Below are 20,079 nucleotides of genomic sequence, written 5' to 3'. Positions count from 1 at the left end.
TTAAGTCGACCATGCAAGCTCCCACTTTTACATTAATAGGTTAGCCACTAACAGTCAACAGTGTTAGATCACTTATCTTTTGCTGTAATGAGTCTTTCAATTTGTGAATAAAAATGTTCTTGATAACTTTTAATTACTTTTTATAGCAGTTTGAAAAGGTGAAAGAGGAAGTCTCAAGTGGACTTGTGAGGAAAGTTATTCTGCAAAAGCAAATGCTGTGGCGTATATGACATTCTCCATTCTGAAAATGTTAAAGAAGACATGCTTAAAGAAAGCATTTGGTGGAGCTGGATGCATTAAATGGCTAATACAGCGGGTCTTGCTATCAAGTGCTGCTTCTAACACAAATATTTCATAGTATTTAGTTGCTGCATCTTTTAACTGTCTTCACTGAATTCACAAGGAAATTTACAGAACTATCTTCATGTAGTATGACCATCAAAAAGTTTGAAGTACATCTGGAAAGACAACTATAGTTCTGTTTAAGCTTTTCTTCCTCTGCAAAGTTTGCTTGCTGAAGGACCTTGCCAATTCTCTGCCATCCTTTGGCATCTTCAGTGTGTTACACAACAGAAACAATGCCTGCTGTCTTAGATGGTCTGCCTGGCATCCCTAAATTTCATGACAAAGGTGAATTAAAAGTTCTCCACACAAGCATTTAATTCTTTGTTCTGAGGAGCAGAGGGAGAATTCCTCCTGTTGGTCCATGTCCTGATTCCTACCACCCTCTTTGATCCAAACTGGAGGAGACTAGCAGCACAGTGGTAGTTTCCTTCGAGTAGGGACTATTAAAATGAGATTTGAGACTAAGGTCATAATCTTTATCCAATCACTTGTGTGCAAACCAAGAGTAAGCATATACATAATACAGGGTTGAACTAAATTTAAAGGTCTTTTCCAGCCTAAATGATTCTATGAGTCTATGATAATGGTTAATTAAAGCAGCTTAGCCAAAGCTATGGAAGATACGGGGGACTTACATGGCAGAAATCGAATGCTTGAAAGAGAGATTCTTCTGTTTCCCTGGTTAATGCTGCTTCCCTTCAGCCAGCTAATTTGGAAAGTGGGAGCCCAAGAAGGTCCCTAGTTTTGCATAGGCAGTAATTCCTACTGCCCACTTAATCTGGATGCCTGCGTCTAGTTCAGATGCTGAGGTTAGAAGGTTAGACCCTTCTGCTGCATCAGTGGAGAGAGAAAGCCTGCAGAGCTTGTTGAAAGCAGGATCTCAATTCAGTTGGAAGGAATCTTTGTGTAGAGGACAAAAGGAATCTGGTGGGTTGCTTGCCTCGGGTAGGTGGTACGAATACTCAATTGTGGAGCAAAGCAACTGCAGTGAAAATGCACTTACCTAAGGCTGTGCTAACGTAATTTTGAATAATGAATATATGAGAGGAAACCAATTTGCTTTTAGATATCCCACAAACAGAAAAGATCATCAGATAAATTATTCATTGTGAATTATTTGCATAGGCCGATAGGAACTCATTAAACACTCAAAGACTGATTTGCAAGAAGGAAATGGAGAAAGCCTTTAGTCTGGATTTCTCTTCTCATAAACTTCCAATAACTGACTCTACATTGAATGAAATTGTCTCTTTCTTCTGCTGCTATTCTGTGCTTCCTAGACCATCTGAATGTCTTATGGCAGAGTTTTTCTAAGAGCCAAAGAGTCTGGATTTCACAGTTACATATTAAAGTGCATCAGAAAACAGTAGAAAACATCACATTTTCTCCACTTACCTGCGGCTGTATCGCTACAGCTTTTAAAATTGCCATACTTAAAAGTATTAGCTACAGATACATAAAGCTCCCATTTTTTAAAAAACACATTCCAGCCTCTACAGGCCAAGAACTCAGCTTTTAGATAAAGTAATCTGACAAGCAATTTTAGGTGCATTTGTTTCTGAATACTCAATCTAAGCCACTTTAAACGGACATAGCTTTAGGCAACATAAATCGGTGTACCATACTTGAGTTGGAAAATACTGGGCTCTTGTAGAAAAAGAACTGAATTAGTATCTAGTTTTTTTCAGGCATTTTTTTTTTTTTTTTGTGTCACCTGTTTCTTAAACCCTGGTAAAGATGCTTCCACAGCCAGCCTGGGTAGCATATTCCCAGTGCATGCCTATTCTTGGAATGAGGATATGGAAATTGAATTATATTTGCTGCAAATTAAGATGATTTGTCTTGTCCCACCTACAGAGGACATGGGAAACATTTGATAGCTGTCCTTCTTTTATATCCTCCTCATACAGAAAAGCATTATTGTGATTGTCCTCGAATTCAGCTGTACTTGACTAAGTAGGCTTTCCTGCAGAAGGTATTATTTTCCTGACTCCTCACTGCCATTTAGTTCTGTGCTCTTTCCAAGTGTCATGCCCACAGTGTTCAGCTGAAGACTCATCAGCTCCAAGGAGAACAGAAAAAAGAGTGTGTTCCATGACTTCTGTATGCCATTTTTTTAATAAATTGGCTAAAGATCAGACATCGTGGCTTCGTAGCATCGCCGTAATTTTCACTCATGGTGAAGCAGTGACCAAGTGCAACTCCAGATGTCTTTCTGCAGAACTTCTCTTTAACCATTTTTTCCACATCTTATATTTGTACCACTGATTTGTCTTTCCCCTGTGGATTTGCCTTTTCTGAATTTGTTATTGTTGATTTCACATCATTCCTCCAATCGGTCAAGTGCATTTTGACTTCTGTTCTCAAACTTTGAAATTCTGCACTCCTTCCTGACTTAAACAGACAACATTTTACCAATATACTCTCCCTTGCACTCTCCATGATGGTAGTAGTGAAAATGCTGAACAGAGCTGGCCATTAACAGCCCACGTGGGATCTCCCTTTCACTTGTCTGCTAAGGGTAACATTGAGTATGCAAAATATATGCATACACACACATCCATTGCAAATGTATAGCAATGAAGTGCAGAGATGAAGTGGAAATTTGATGTGATAGTTCCTATTGTGCCACAATAACTCTGGGATTTGAACACAATTAAATTTCATAGTCACTTTTTTTTTCAAATAGTGCCATTTGACACTGTAATTGCTTTCTATTCAAAGCACGGATCAAAACTGCTGCCACAAAAAATACTATGATTCTGTAACCATTGAAAAAAATAAGCACATGGTCTCTCCGCATAGGATTTAATTCCAGCACTCATTGTACTTAAACTAGACTCATAGCACATTGTTTGTAAAAATTAGTAGCATGTATACCCCTTACTTTCTCAGCAGTATTTTGGATATCTGTTGTTAGAGGACTTTTCCCTGTTTCTGTGGTTTAGTGAGGAAAGCAGAAAGTGGTTCATTTTGCCAGAATTACAGAGTGCTTTCCTTTGCCAATGGAAGTTGTATAGGCTTAAGCTGGAGGGGAATGGGCTGAGATCACCCTTTTGCATTGGACTATCAAATGTGCGTGTGTGTGAGATAAAAGAGAATGAGAATAAATTGCAATAGGAGAGAGAAGGTGGATGGCAGCGTGGGAGGTCAAGAAGCCAGAAAAATCTTTCTCTAAAGAAAGACAGAGCTGTCTTGAAATGTGTGTTGTCACTTCCAGAGAAGAGGGGGGCAGTCCTGCTAGAGGTCTGTGAAGGCCTTCACATGACATGAGACTGGGTGGGGCAATCTGTGGATCGGTGATTAAACTGACTTTCTACAGTGCTACGCATCACCTCTCAGTTTTTAGGGCTGTGTTCCAATGACACATGGAAGAATTTTCCCCCCTTTCTTTTTCCAACAGGCTCTGTGGCTGAGAAGAGAGCCCAGGCATTAGAAACCTTTTGGTTTTTCATTACTGGCACAATGGGCTGTAGACATATTGCTGGAAAAATGTAGTCCTTTAAGCAATGACCTAGTTGAGACTACTACATCTGCAGATATTTGGTTTTGCCACCCAGGCAGCTCCTAGCTAACCCCTAGTAGCTGTTCCTTTACTATCCTAATGTCTCTCTGGAAGGCTGTAGCTCTCTCTTTGTAGGTGTAATTCAATCAAACAGGCATTGCATATTCCTCGCTAGTCATTGCCTAATCCCACAGGCATTGCCTACACGTCCGCCTCGCTGGGAAGTTGCATAATGCTGCAGAGACACAAAGGAGAAAGTAATATTTTTAAATGTGTGCTTTATTTTTTTTTAAACCTGTATAAATAAATACAAAATGACAAAGAGGTTCATGTTTACTAAACATTGCATTTGATTGTATGACATTACACAGTGTGTGTCACAATAGTTCGTCTTGTAATTGTGTCCTTTTAGCTGTTGGTGCATAATTCTATAACTCATAGGATACAATTAGTCCTGAAGCTGCATCCAGCCACCCTTTTAGTGGAACCCCTGAGTGCTTACAATTGCAAGAGTGTATTAGGGGAGCGCTTGAGCCAATTGGCCAAAATTGAGGAATTTTGTAAGAGAGGTCTGGCATAGGAAAAGAAGAAGCTAATGGGAGGTGTAGGATAGATTCTCAAGAAAAGAAAGAGTATTAAAGCTTTAGAACATTTTTATTTCTGATTTTCTTCCCCTTAGTAGTTAACAGAAATATATCTGAAATAACCAAAGTCAGCAGAGATCACAGGTTCATTTAGGAATACAACTTTTTTCACCCTCATTGAGAGCAGGCAAATGGGCAAACCCTGCATGATCAGTTTTTACCTGAAGAGCTGGTTCATATTTTGATAAGGGTAAAAATATACTCAACCACTTGATGAAATGCTGATTCTCCAAGCCACTTACCATCCTCACCCAGTGAAGGTCAACTGCCAAGGTTTTATAGACATACTCTGATCATGATTTGCTTGCTTGCTTCTTTAAATTGCACTCCATGTGTTTTTTCACATTCCTCCTCTCTTACTCTCTTCAGAAGACTTGAATAGACCTACTTTACCTTCATATTTAGAGCTTGTAAAAGTATTTGCTGGAAACAATTTTTACATTCTGTTTGGCCTGTTCAAAGCAAATTGTTGTTTTCAGGTAGATTAGAATTTTGTGTAGATTTTTCACATTGTTCTGTGAAATACATGTATTTCATACATATTTTAGGAATGGGGATATCTGTGGAGGATTACCTTTGGTGACTACAGATCTATGACTGAACACCTATGTATGCTTTGTATTTGCTCACTGGCTGACTTAACATACATTACAGGAACTGTGTCTAAAGAAACAGTTATGGATTTGAATGGCATGAGAGCACCAAAGAACTGGTGACATTACACATAAGCCATAACAAGCTGTAGAGAGATTTTGGATTTTGACACTCCTTGACTTTATTTTTCCTAGACCAAAGAATTTTTGGCAACATTCAGTCAATTCTGCATCCAAATCCGTGCTTCCACACAATTACTACATTTGCTATTGTTTGCTTTTGCTGTTGCCTTCCTGTGAAGTGCTGCCTGCTTGCGGTTCATCTGCCCCATCTTCCCTTGTCTGTGGAGTTAGAGCTCAATGCCTCCCTTCTCTTCAACAGCACTTTGAAATAAGCTCGGCGGGTATCTGCCTTACCAGGGAACTGTTTACCTCTTTACTGTTCCATAAAATGATTGTATCCAAACACAGGTACGCCACTGCTTCGATACTAGACACACTGCTATTACCTGGGTCTGTGACAAGGCTAAGACATTATAGAAGTAAGTCAGAAAAGATATGTCTTTTCTCAGCTCACCTTCTGCCTCTCTTCTTCTGCACAGAAGTTTTTGTGAAAGATTTCATATGCTTTGAATTTGTCAGACTCAGTAAGGTGTTCCTATCAGAACAAAGGTAAAAATCTGAACTTCTTATTCTTTGAAAAAATTAAGCCAATATTTTCTGCTGAATATCTCCAATCTAGCAACTCTATCCACCTCTCCTCCCCTTTCCAATATTTTATTTTCACTGGACAACATGTTTTGAAGCCAGCTGTTATACTCTTCTCAGAGTATACTGAAAACCTATAGGTCTTCCTGGTTTAGGAGTGGAATATTGAGCACCTTTTGAAAAATATGGTAGTGGAAAACAAGGCTCACAAAATCACTCATAATCGAGCCTCATAAAATCAGTTGCCATTTAGCAAAAATAATGGTGCTTTTACTTTATTCTCAGTTCTCTCCTTGCCACTGTGGTCACTTTCATTTCCAAATGTGCTAACAGAGGACAGAGATGGCAGGTGTGGAAAACCTTCTGGGGTGAATAAAGCAGCTCATAATTAAAAAGATTTGTTTGATCTAAACAAAGCGTCTTTCAGCAAACAGTTATCTCAATAAAACCTACAATATGAATGTCAGATGGGTTGCGTGTCTTGCAGCCAAAGGCTGAGGTCTACCAGGAACTGGAAAAGCACAAGCATTAAGTATGCCTGGATGGCATCCATAGCACATCTACATCTTAGCACATTTAGAAAGTACCATAGTGGCCAATTTTTATTACAAGCTTCTAAAGAATATAAAAAGATGAATGGCCTCTTTTGCATATCTCTCTGATGAAGGAGTAATAAAGCTTTGCCCTGCAGTGGATTGGGTATGGGCTGTTCCCTATCACACCCGTGCTGGTCGATGTTTGCCTCTGTCCCAGACCCTTGGTCCCTTGGGCAGTGTTAGAGGGACCATCTGCCTTAGAATGTGGACTGGTGAAAGGAAACTCAGCCTTTGGCTTCAAGGGGAAGAGGAAAACGGTCATCTGGAATCTGATGGGCCATGCTTGAAACAAGTACTGTAAGCTATAACTCCCATGAAGTCTCTGGAGAAGTGCTGAGGTACACAAAAAGTCCATCATTATTTTCCTATAATTTTTTCTATTTCTTCCTTACTCAGGCTTCACAGTTTAAAGCTCCGTTGGTTGTAGTTGTCAGTAATTTAAAACTCTTACATTATTTTTCAGACTGGTCCTGGAACAGACCACCTGAAGAGCTCTTCAGGGCTGTAAGTACATTTGGGAGTTTTTCTGTGCAGGTTTTTATGGCATTCTCTACAGTAAATTTAGGCATTTCTCATCTGAGTCGACTTTTTGTCTCCCTTGACTTTCCAGTTTCCCATATATATATGTAATTTCTACCTGTGAAATATTCTTCATAAATTTATTATTTGCTTCTCACTTCAAACATTTTGTATTCCGAGATTCTGGGTTTTGAAGCACATGCTGGGCAAAAAAAGGAACTCATGGATTTTAGCAATTCTTTCTGTAATTCTGAAGTCACATATCTCAGCTCCAGATTTCCCCTTTCTAAGCCAAAGTCTTTTAACCTTTTCCTGTAAATTAGATTCTTCAGGCTTGGTGTCACCACTGACTGTGAGGCAATAACTCTTCCCTTGATGGAGAGGTTTGCAGAGTGTTGAATGAGTAGTTTAAATTGTATTCTCTCTCTCTCTTTTACTCTCCCCTTTTCTGCAACTTCCATGTTATAAATCTGTCGTATAACATGCTCACAGATGGCGATATCAAGTATAATATGATGTGCTGACACTGAGCTTTGAATGCTTTGCCTTTGTAGATCTAATAATATATGTTATGTCACTTTTGCATATCAGAGGTATGTCAGAGCAGCAAAATGTTGTTGGCTTTCCTGTGACAGCTGCTGCAGCCAACCTTCCAGTAAGATCCAAGCTATTGGCAGAAATGGCTCCCATCAGAGGGGCTAATGAGGAAGAATAATCCTGAAATTACAATGTGGCCACTGCCTCTGGAAGAAACACCATGAGCAGCTCGTCGGAATCCTACCTCTTGTGCAGCCAGAGATGTGGTATACTAATTGGTAAAACTGTCAATACACCAGTCTGGAAGAACTTGCAATAGCATGCTGAGAGGAGGAAAAAAAGAAAAATTCAATTGCAGATGTTCTTGGCTCAGGAATCACCTTAAGAGAGCTTGTATTTCCCACTTCCTGCTGTAGGTAATGCGCCTGAGGGCTCACTTTGGCCAGGAAGAAAATTGATCGCATCTTCAAAAAGAAAAGAAAAAAATACCCTCCAACACTTAAGTATTTGATGAGGAAGGCATGGCTGTTTCAGAAACATTAAAAGTCAGCTTCTTCCATAAGAATTGTAGTAAAAAAGAGTGAGGGTTCATTTGTTATTATTCAAACAGTTGTGAACCAGAATCCAACTGATTGCTCTTTCTGTATCATATTGTACATATATCATGCTAAAGTCTACAGCTCTGGACTCCAGATAAGATCATGAATGATATGTAACTAAATGAATGATATCTACCTATCTATATAAAGCAATAAGTACTGAATCTGTATCTGAATTCATATAATTAGGCAGCTGTGAATTTTTATTTTCCATACATGGACGGACCCTGTCTTTTATTAGACAGCCCTAATATACATTACAGCTGCAAATCTTACATATGGTCATGTAATTTTTCTCACTGTTCATTCTTCGTTCCCATTGTAACTCAGCTTTTGTATCAATTCTCTTCCATCCACCTGACAAAATAAAACCTTTCTCAACAGCTCTGCATTTCTGCAGCTGGCTTCTTTTTTCCTGAACTCCTTACCAACCTTTCTATTGCTCCCTCTCTGCTGATTCATTACTAATTTCAGGACAGCTAAATCATTCTTCCTACCAGCTTTCAACTATGTTTCTGGGCTGGCTTTTCCTTCTCTTTATATGAAACCAGCTTGAGTTGGGTGTATAAAAATACATAATTGGCATGGGGGTGTACACACTATATATATTAGTGAGGCATCTCATTTTTCTGAATATAACTGACAAATATAAAATCATTTTCACTTGTAGCATCAGTGAACAGATTTCTTATTATGAAATATAATCAGTATGTGAAGGCATATTTTTTTGTGAATTGTATTTTCTGGCTTCCATTTTTTTTGTATACATTTAAAATTTTGTTTCCAGCAAAATTCACCTGTGCAACTCAATAATTTCTAGGAAGAGAAGTACAAGTCTTGCTCAAAAGTATGTCTGTTTATAGAATAGATCATGTTTAAAGGGACTGAATGTGGCCAAGAAGAATCAGAATAGAATATTCTGCATTCATCTATAACAAACTCTATTGTATATTGTCCAGACACCCAGGTACTAGGGTCTTTAACATAATTCTAACATTTCCCATGTCTATAAATTTTCAAGTGGACTTCTATCTCCACTGATGGACTGTTAAATATCTTACTCCCTGGTTCTTTCTAGGTAGGTGCTTGCCATATATTTCAGTTATTCTCTGCCAGCCAATGAAATCAGCAAAACAAACCCAATTCTCCTCAGTAAGTTCTACATTGCCATTAACTTATACATATTTAAGTGATGCTTGAAGGATGAATGTAAATGTGAGTATACTTCCCTCTTTTGAGTCCATAATCCTGTCTAGTTCTGTGTCCAAATTAGTTATATAAATAAGGAAATGTGGTACTTTGCAATGACAATATTCTGATCGGTATGTAATAGTGAAAGAATTACATGTGTAATTGACATGCCATTCGTGAACATTTTTTGGGCTTAACCGTATTCCCTGATGACCTAAAAATTAGACTTAACCTGCCTCTATTCTGAAAGTATATATACAGATGAGTTTTCAGAATAAAATATATCAATTACACATTTGGAAAGCTTGATTTTTGTAAATTAAGTCTATGGAGAATTGCATGAACAGCTCCTGCTAATGCAGACAAATGAGGCACACCAACCTTATATGGGAGTTTTGCTCGAGTTCCTGTGTGATGCTTAGACGTGGCTTCTCTTGCATTAGATTAGGAATTAGAATAGATACAATTTGATTTCCTGTTTCAGCAAGAATTTCTGCCGACAGTGCTTGAGGATGCTGAATTTAAGGCAATGTATGACTGGAAGAAAGTATGACTGGAAGGGACATGGCCATGAGATGTAACAGGTAACAGAAATCATCTTTAAATTGAAGACCTAATCTTCCCATTAACCTAAAGTGACTGAAAGCCCTTGGTAGCCCACTAGCTTTCAGACCTGCTGCTGTTTGCCCTGAGCTGGGCTTGGGTCTGGCTCACCTACTTTTCAGAGTAAATTGATTTTTATCTCAATGCTGTAACCAGTTGTGACAGAGCAGCTGTAACTGTCACCCCTGTCACTTGGTGTGGTAGTTTGCTTCTCTATTGAAGCAGTTGGTCCATGTGAGTCTATAGGGGTGCTGATCCCCTTCCCCAAAACATTGGGAAAAGGTGTAAATGGGTGGTCTACTTAAGTGTGGGAAGAGGATGATGGACCACAGTCACTGGAAGATCCTGGGGCAGTGCTGTGGTTCTACTGGCGAGCAGCAAAGGTGAGTCATGCAGTGATGATGAGGCTTCCTAACTTTATGGATGCTAAGGTGCAGGTAAGAAAAATTTTAATAATAATAATAATTATGTTCAATAGTAACATTTCAGGTCTATATATGGAATTTTGGTAGGTCTAGTTCTTGCCTGAGCAGATAACACTAGGTCAAATCAGTTGGAGGCTTCTACCTTCGCTGTTGCTTTGCCTGCTTGGGTGGGGGTTCTGAAGTAGCTAGGAACTCCTTCAAAAGCAGACTTGGATGTCATTACATGGACATGGATAGATGTGAAGCATCCATTGATGAATGCACCTTCCCTGTGCTTGCTGCTGAGCAGTGTGTGCAGCCTGGGACAAGAGAAGCTGCTGGAGAAGCAGTGTGCCCTTTGTCTTTGGGATGTTGCTGGCTCCATGCTGCAGCAGGTGCCCCTGAACTGCTCCACCACTCCTCTCTGATAAGAGTTAGGGAGGTTGCACAGCCTGATGACTTGGGTTAGGCCAAGTAAATTGGTTTGCTGGGTTGACGATGATATGGGAACTCCTGTAGCAGTTTGGGAGCACAGGAAGCAACGAGAGAGACAGCCATTTTATTTTAGGCTTATACTATACATTGAAATTCATTATACAATTTTCCCCCCTAAATTAATACAAAAATAGTAAAAATAGTTTTTTAAAAATGCCAAATAAAACCCCCTGACATCTTGAAAGCCATTTATTTGATGCACAGATTAAGACTTCTTGGAGCTTAAATAACCTAGAATTGTTTATGCTGACATTTTTTTTTCAAATTAAAAAAAAAGGTAATAACTTGCAGAACACCAACTACATCAGATTGATTCATGCCTGAGAAGCAGCTGTCCCAGGCAGCCCCAGGTGATGCTGAAGTGCCCTTCCTCCAGGCAGAAGCTGTGCCAGGACTACAACAGGGTGAGTGGTGGCACACTGGGGCATGTTACTCTGTCCCAACCTATGCGCTGTGAGCAGGAATATCTCTTTGAATTCCCTCCTGGGGTGCCTTTGCTATGTTCTTCTCAGAAAAAAAAACAAACCAAGCCTACAATAAAAACACCCCAAAAGTTCTCCTTTGCACTTTCCCACCAGTGGATAGGTTTCACAAGGCCTCCCGAGCGGTCCATCCCCACCATGAGTTGAAGTGCCCTGTGGCTATGATGTAGTGCCTGGTGATGGTGGAGGATGTTGTCTACTTTTGGGGATGGAAAGGGGCTCTCACCCCTCCAAGCCGCCTTCTCATGAGGGCTCTATGTACCCTGGGAAGGCTTTACTTATTTCAAAGTATTTATAAGTAAATAAATGACAAGTAGTTTTAGTTATCAATGTAGTCCAAGAAGTCCAAGAAGTGGCTTGTGCCTTACCACACGAGCTCTGGTTCAGCAAAAACCAGCAGCGCTGCCATAACTCAAGGCACGTGAGGAGCTAGCTGTGCGCGCATGGGAGCTCGAGCATACTCCGGATTGTGCACACCCCCATAAACTGCTGGGCTGTGGGATGGTGACATGGGAAGCATCCCCACCGCAGTGCCTGGTCTGGTGTTCCCAGTTCCCATGCAACACAGCTGCCCCTGCCCCTCCTGTGTTTGCAGTCTGCTGTCAGCTCCCAAACAAGTGAGAGCAGCTACAGCAATTGGGGGTCCACAGTGAACCCAAGGCTCACTCCTAATAACTCCGCTTCCCTTCCCTATATCTCCTTGAACACACTATCTGCTTCCAAAATTAACAAATAGGAGAAACATCAGTCTGCTAAGCTTTGGTAGCTCTTCTCCCACAAAAATCACTTGCTAAAGAGCTGTTTCTGGCTTCCTCACTGTTTTTTAGAAAAATCAGGTCTTCTTTCTGACTCTCCTGAACTCTGCCCAGTCAAACCGCCACCCTCTTTTGTTTCCTCTTTGAATAAAATTAAGCTAGACATTGGTTGAGGGGAGATTTTGTGGCTCACAGGAAGACAGTCAGCCTAGAGAAAAGCATTTAAAAGTACACCTTTCAATTTACAGTACATGTTTTACCTGAATGCAGTGCTGGCTCAGAAAGCTTCTGAGAGCAGATGCGAATCCTCACATGGCTCAACGTAACCTCAGGCCACTTTGGAACTGCTTTCCCTCCAGGTTCATGCAGTTGACCATGACAAGTGTGTTTGCTTGTCTTTGGAAAAGAAGCTCTTTTTCTTTGCCAGACAGGTTTTACTCAGCTTTCACAGCTCTAATTTTAATCTAAGTAGAACACTTCCACATAAACCTTTGGGCAGAAAATTCTGGCTTCATCAATTAATTTTTATGGCATAGTTATTCCAGTTACACCAACTTTTCTCTCTTCATTTGTTCCTCTAATTAGAATACTTGTAAATTGAAAATGAACTTGTGCCAAGACAACATTAGGAATTATGTTATGAGAAAACTAGACTGATCTTGATGGCCATTGGCACTTAGATTTGTTCATTTTCCCCATGCTTACCCTATTGTGAAAATATACTGTACACCATACCTTACTGTATGGAAATTTTAATGTTTGTACAAGATATATGTGCTCAGTGAGCCACAGTTCTACATAGTCTCGTTAGGCTCAGTTAAATTTTTGTTGTTAGATTTTAGTCAGTGCCTGACGGTGTGTAATACTTTGTTATGCTCACTGAGTTTATACAAAATTCGGGTCATCTATATTGCAAACAAAACCACAGTGATACCTGGGCTAAAAAGCCATTGAAGAGTATGACAAAAAACCACACTTAAGCCTAGGTAGTCTTCCAAAACAGAGGTTCACCAGTAAGGATAAAGAAGTCTTATGCACAGTCAGCCACTGGGAGTGCTTTGGACTGAGAACAGAGCACAGAATCCACACCTATTTATCAATTGGTGACGTGAGGACCAATTGACTTTGGTGAAGATCGTTGCTCCAGAGGAAAATGTCAAAGGGGAGGAAGGCCAAAGTGGATTAGCATAGTCTGAAACCTTGAGAACATGTCACTCTGGTTCCTGTTGAGGTATTCAAGCTAGAGAAGGTGTATTTGGTGCATCCCTCAGACATATCAGGATTCGGGCAGAAATCTCATGGACCTAGGCTGAGTATGCCTTGGATATTTTCATGGCTTTACCTCACTGAGCTTGGAGGTGGGGAGATAAGTGGCAGCTTGAGGTGAAACTGTGATAAATGTCCATGTTACTTTTGTCTCTGTTTCAGATTTCTGAGGGGGGTGGGAGGCTTTAGAGACTGTCTCTTGTCTGGCCAGTCCTTTCCTATGTTGACAGCGGCATGGCTCCTCCTTGTCAGTCACAGGCAGCCAGTAGGAATTAGTAGTTACTGGTGGAGTAATGGCACTGCGGGTAACTGCTAGGGGAGGAATCTGCCCTTAAAAAGATTTTTAAGAATGGGCTGGACAAACATCCTTCAGAAACAATTTAATGTCATTGGCTCAGCCTTAGGGCAAAGGGGTGGGCTGCAGGACTTCTCACCTGGTCTTCCGTGGACACTCAAGCACATCCTGCAGCACTTTGGCATAGGAGCGCCTCTACATTCTTTTTCTGACAGGTTTTGAGATAGAGAATTAATTTTATCACAGGTTTTATCACCCTCCTTGAAGATCTCTGAAGGCCTCACATGCTGAGATTCAATAAGAGATCCGTGAAACTACAAGCTCGTCTTTGGATATCTCTTTAAAGATGCTTCTACCTATGCATTTCAATTAGATGTGAAGAGCTTTATGGTAGTCATCCTTGCATCTCGTGTTTGCAAGTACTAGGGATGAGACAAGGTGTAAAATAAATGTTTGCTATGTATTCCTCTCTGAGGTGTACAAACAACCTCTTTTGCACATCTTCCATTTCCAGGTGTCCCAGAAGCCAGTAGACTGCTGCTGCCAAAAGTGGTTTTACAATTCCTCTAGAACTCTCAACTAATTTGCTAATGCCCTCAGAAGCTTAAAAGCCACTGCAGCTGCCTGTTGAATACCCATGAGACAGGGTGATTGTTAATTAAATGATATAATGACCATTACAGAAATTTTACAGTGAAAATATATTTAAGGAATGCTTTTCGGCTTGAAAACCCCAAGCCTGAATCTAAAGAAAGCAGGGGAAAACAATCTTTTCCCTCACCTCACATTCATTTGGCTGTCTTTAAGGTGTCCACCTGATTTCTGCCAAGGCCGAAGTAGTTGTTACAGCTTCCCAGCTGCTACCACAGCAAATGTTGTTTATTCAAGCAAAGAGCCTGTGCATTCCTGGACGCAGCTTCCTTTCCTTCTGGTCAGTGGAGAGACTTATCCAGGGGAAAGTAAATGTTGCCAGCTGCACTGCTGACCTGTTTTGCTAGTCAGTATGCAACATCTTGCTTCAGGGGAAAATATCCGTTTTATCTTATTTTCTGCAATGGAGGAAGTTTCAGAAGTATTTCTTTGCTTGAAAATTAGTATTCACTAGGTGGCATTTGTGGGTTTTTCACAACGCAATGGGGGTTCACTGGGACTGGATGCTAGAACAGTTTAATGCAATGAAGCATACCCTGTGTTTGTGACCACAGATGTGCTAATCACTGTATGGGTAACACAGGCAGCCTCCTGAGCCACAGTGCCCTCAGTGGTCCAAGCCCCAAGGCTCCTGCAACACCCCTTTGCCCTCCAGAAACTGTTATTGAGGCAAACGCTGTGCCAACTGCTGAAAACTTATATCTTACTTTCCGGATGAGATGTATAAAGGAGTCTGGTTTCAATACATTCACCTTGCACCAAAAATAGTCCATATATTCACGAGACCACCCAACACACCAGCCTGATTCCTGCAACTGGGTTTTTGCAGGCAATGTATAGTTGGAATACTCTCAACAAAGCCTACAGAACTAGCTGACGTATCCCCGCTGGGGTTCAGCTGCATGATAAAACCTTACAGTAAGGAGCCTGTTGCTCTTGAAGGTGGAGGGGGCGGAAGAGGAAAGAGATGCTTCTTTATCTGCATTACTCCACATCACAGATGCTGACAAAATTATTGATTTAGAACTTACAGCTCCAAAAAGACTCAGTAATGTAATCTTTTTAAGGTTTTTTTAAAATTTGTCTTCCCTCAGATGTGACGTTTTCAATAGGCCCCATAGATATAGGCTCTTTGGAGACAACGTTAAACTTGCTGCTGCTAAACCACAGTCCCAACCTTTGGTGTATTCCATACAATTCTTATGGTCCACGGTTTGTTGGAAGAGCCCATAGCTGCAAGGTCTATTGCTTTACAGGTCCTCTAGGAAGACTGAGGGATTAAGCTATACATTACGTAGAACTACGCACTAATCCTCTTAGTGTGCATTAACAGTGAATGGCCTGAAATAGGCTCTTGCTAAAAGAGCCCTAACATTCACTTCCTTGTTGACATTTTAGTATTTGAGGTTTGTGTCATGGATTTTGGTGCTGAAATATTCAGTACACCATCTTCTGTCTGCTGCTAGATCCACTTGCACGTGTTAGTAGAGTCCTAACAAGATTACAGTTGGTAAAGCAGATTACGTGTTTAACTAGTAGCGAGACATGTATAAAATAGAACTATATATTTTCTAGAGTGACAGAGTCACTGGAATTTTTTTGTTCATTTTTTTGTTCTTTTTTTTGTTTGTTTTGTTTTTATATGAAAAAGAAACTGCTATAAAACCATGATTAAAAATGTTACAAGGGATGATTTACATTTTAAAATGTTATTTTTAGGAAAAAAAAGTGATTCATAACATAAGTGTTTAGAAAGTGTTTGGTTGCTGTGTACTGCCTTCTTTCCCAGTACAGATAGTTATACAGACTTGCATAAATGTTTAGATTAGGGCAGAAAAGAAAAATTAAATGTGATGGCTAAGACCTATAAGAGCTGACTCACTGACTTGAGTTATTGCTGTGCAGAAAGTTTGTAAAGCCTTTACATCCAGCGAACATTTAGTGCTACTTCAGCCTTGACAGTTGACCTTTCAATCTGATTGGGTTTAGCCACAATAATTGCAGCATCTGCAGTACAGGCGATGCAGACGGCTGCTTAGGAACCCAACTTCTCTCATTAGATCTTACTTCATGCGTCTAAAATTCAACTCCTATTTGCATGTGTATGCAAATTCTCTCTTATTACCTGTTATAGGAGCTGAGCAAGGTTCAATCCCCCAGCTCTTTTTTGAAAAATTATTTTTAATTTCTCCCATTGTTTTGAATATTCCTGGGTTTGAATTAGAGGGGTGAGGGAAAACCTCCAAACCTTTTCCCCTCCCCAGATATTTAGTCAGTACTAGTTAGTACGGTTTTTCTCTTTTTTTTTTTTTTTTCTCAGTAAGACCTAGTGTAAAAAAGCAACAAACAAACAAGTTAGACTGTTGTAATTTGGTCAACCACTCGGGTGCTATCCATATCCACCATTTCAACACACTCTATTTCCTCACGGTTTTCAGGATTCTTCTTCTCTTTCCTCTTCTTCTTGGATGGTGGCAGGAAAGTCAGTATCACAGGTAAAATGGCAAAGCAGTGAAAGAAGGTGACTAATGCTATTAAAAACAAGCACCTGAACAGTGTACGGGTCAGATTTGAAGGCACAGCTGCAAGAGGAATCAGACCAACAATATAGCAGAGGTAGCTCTGCAAAATAGCTACCCCATGCACTTCCAGGGCATTTTTCACCCATTTAGTTCTTGTGAACTCTTTGCCCAGGACAAAGGTTGATAACAGTGGAGCACAGTTGTCAATTGTATAATTAATTCCATAAATTAAGCACAACACAGAAATACAATCTAGTTCCACTTTCCACAGCGTCATAAAACCTATAACTCCAAACTCAACCGAGGCAACAGTTAGAGTGAGCCAGACATTGATCAGAGAGTCTGCCACCAGGAATGCAGAGAAGAAGAGCAGAAATAAAGCACTAATGCAGGAGTTTTGTAAGGGGGCTCCCACTGAAGAGGCATAACGATCCATGTACACAAATGATGGATTGAAAACGATGAATTTCACCTTGGAGGTGAGAGAGAGCTTCCTCAGGGTCTCCAGGAGGTCATAAAGTTCTTCCCTCTTGGTTTCCATTGTCTTGGCTACCAAGAACATCCTGGAGGCCACAACATCGACTTCGTTGTTGTACTTCTTGGAAAATATGATATCCTCTGAAAAATGGGCAAACTGAGGGGCCTTCAGGAAAGAGTTCCTCAACATATCAGTGAAGTTTTTCTTGGGCAATCCAGTAGATATGTTGAGTTTCCTAAGGTAATTTAAGTAGCTTTCAAACCAAGATATCCTCACAAAGCCCTTGGTATACTCCAGCACGTCCTCCTGGACACTAGTGTTCCAGTACTCAATTGACTCATAGATGTAGAACCCTATCACTGGGCTGTAGTTACTGAAATATTTCTGCTGGGCAGTTGTATACTCAATGGTCCGTGTTGCGGTTGCTACGATGTTGCTCAGGTCTGACCCTTCACTGACCTGCAGGTAGCCCATTAAGGCAAAGGAAATATAAACAAGGTAAAAGAGAACTACAAAAGGCTTGACATAAGTGTTTGTTATCCAGTCACAATAATAGCGTTTAAGGAACCACACCAAAAGATGACTCTCATAAGTGTTCGTTTCCTCCGAATCTGCTGTGTCCTCACTGAATTTGGCTGTCAGAAGAAACCTATACCATGCAGGCTTCTCTTGCAATACCTCTGGCTTTGGTACCTTTCTGCAGAAGATACTATGCTGGTAGTTGTTTTCTATGTAGCCAGTAAACACCAGGCTGGAACCATAAAAGGAGAGTACATAGAGGTAGTTGAAGAAAATTGCAATACAGGAATTGCAGCAGAAAATCCTGGCTGCTTCAATGTTAGTGAAGGGACTGGCACCTATTCCAAAAGTGACCAGGTACATGGCAGTGGTGAGAGAAAATGAGAGCATGGAGTCTGCAAATACAGCTGCAGTCCTCTCTTTAACATGTTGGTCTTCTCTAGTTTTTCTCCAGGAGGACAACATTTCAAAAGTCCCATATAACCCATGACCTACAATAGAGAACAAAGCCAGTGTTTAAAGTACTCGAATCAACATGTAGAAAAATGTAACGTGGACATGCTAAAAGACTCAAAGGAGACACAGCTTGCTATTATCAATGCTTGAAGTAAATGTCCTGCAGAAGAGAGAAATTATTATGATGGCCTACGCCACAAGAATGCATTTGCTACCTGACTAGCAAACCTTACTGCCAGAGGTTGAGGAGAGTTCTGCATCGCTGGCACAGGGTTGATAGGTTAAAGAAAAACAATTTTTTTCTGATTGGCTGTTTCGTTTCATTATTTCAGAGTGCCTGTGATGGAAGATGCTTTGAAATTAGTTTTTTCCTGGTGATGGGATCTGACCTGTGGTGAAAACAAAGAAATACAACCTTGAAGTGCCTATGCTGGAAGCAGAGCATTGGATGGTTGCTTTGTAGAACATCTGTAAAAAAAATGAGACCTTCATATAAGCTGAACATTGCCAAGTAAATCAGTCACTGATTTCTCCACTTCCCACACAAATTTTCCACCAGGAAAAAAGAAATCCTAGAAACAGAATAAACAAAAAACAATCACAAATACATTTTAGAGAGCAGAATTTTAGAACTGATATGGAACTGCTTAATGCATTGGTCTCCTTATTTTAATATGTCTAAGGGCTAATAAAACCAAATACAGCTCTATTTTTCTTGGCAGTTCCTACATTTTGTAATGCACTTAACTATTAGAATGGATATAGCATTCATGAAAGGAGATAAAGACCTGCAGACCTAGAATCCCATGTTTAACCCCCAAGTGCAGGCAAATTGGGAAAAGTGCATGGTTTTATCTTAATCCCTGATTGGTCATCTTTCTCTTATGGTTTCTTTTTTTTTTGTGAATGACAACCAAGTTACATTTGGAATACACAGACCTCTGCTCTTTCATAGTAGACCTGAGCTGGGACTGCAGCCATCACCAACCTATCAAAGTAGGTTGGTTTTTCACACAGAATTGCATGTAAAAGTAAAGTCTTGCTGATATCACATCCAAAATGTGAATATTTTCTCATAATAATTCTTATCATGTTCATCTTTACTTAATAGATCCTTTCCATCTATTCCCACCCTCTTTGCTGCCTTTTGATTACTCCCTCCTCCTTATTCTTTTGGTGTTTTTGCTGTCTACCTCTCTGGTTTGCTCTTGCATTATTTCCAGAAATTCCCCAAAGCCAGTCCACGGTACTTTGCTCTTACCCATTCCCTGATAACATTAGATAAAATGATCAGTGCTGAATTTGTTGCTGAGGACACTGAAGTGCAATCACTGGATTTTTGAAGCTGATGTTCAGGGCAGGCCAAGGTAAGTCGGAGATCTTTGTTAGAATTCCAGGCTGGCTGCAGAGCACCAGAATTGCTGTATCGGCTCTATTCTCTGCACCTGCAGATGATTTCCAGTTTTGCCACATGAGCTATTACTATCATCAGTCAAGAAAACCCCAAACAAACAAGGTATAATGAAGAACCAGGAAACCACAAAATATATGGGGAGGGTGGAACTAGATGATATTTATGGTCCCTTCCAACCCAAACCATTCTATGATTCTATGATCATGTTTATTCTTAAATGCCTCAAGTAGGCTAAATGTTTAATTAACTTAATAAAATAATCCATACAGAGCTCATAAGATGAGATAACAGGACAGCTGGTGTATCTCCTTATCACAGTCACCTGGTATTTAGAGTAACAAAGTGCTCTCATGTATATCAGGTACCTTACCTACATTGTTATTTGGAGTCACGGCATGGACCACGACTGTCCAATTTGTAGCACTATTATGCTTCTGGTTTTGTTATAGCATTTGGCATTCGTCTTAATTTTCACAAACAGTGTTTTACAGCTGCTTTCAGA

General features: G+C 40.2%; 1 protein-coding gene across 1 annotated transcript in view; it reads right to left on the bottom strand.

Moving 5' to 3' along the window:
• Positions 1–4,129: 4,129 nt before the first annotated feature.
• PTCHD1 (patched domain containing 1) overlaps positions 4,130–20,079 on the bottom strand; it is a 46,514-nt gene continuing 30,564 nt past the window's right edge. Inside the window, exon 3 of the mRNA XM_009561080.2 lies at positions 4,130–18,198. Coding sequence (XP_009559375.2) covers positions 16,544–18,198 — 1,655 coding nt within the window. The 3' untranslated portion in view covers positions 4,130–16,543. The remainder of the gene's footprint in view (positions 18,199–20,079) is intronic.

Source organism: Cuculus canorus, chromosome 1, assembly GCF_017976375.1.
Source record: "Cuculus canorus isolate bCucCan1 chromosome 1, bCucCan1.pri, whole genome shotgun sequence".
Taxonomy (NCBI): domain Eukaryota; kingdom Metazoa; phylum Chordata; class Aves; order Cuculiformes; family Cuculidae; genus Cuculus; species Cuculus canorus.
The sequence above is the reverse complement of the archived record's forward strand: the minus strand, read 5'-3'. Positions and strand labels throughout refer to the sequence as shown.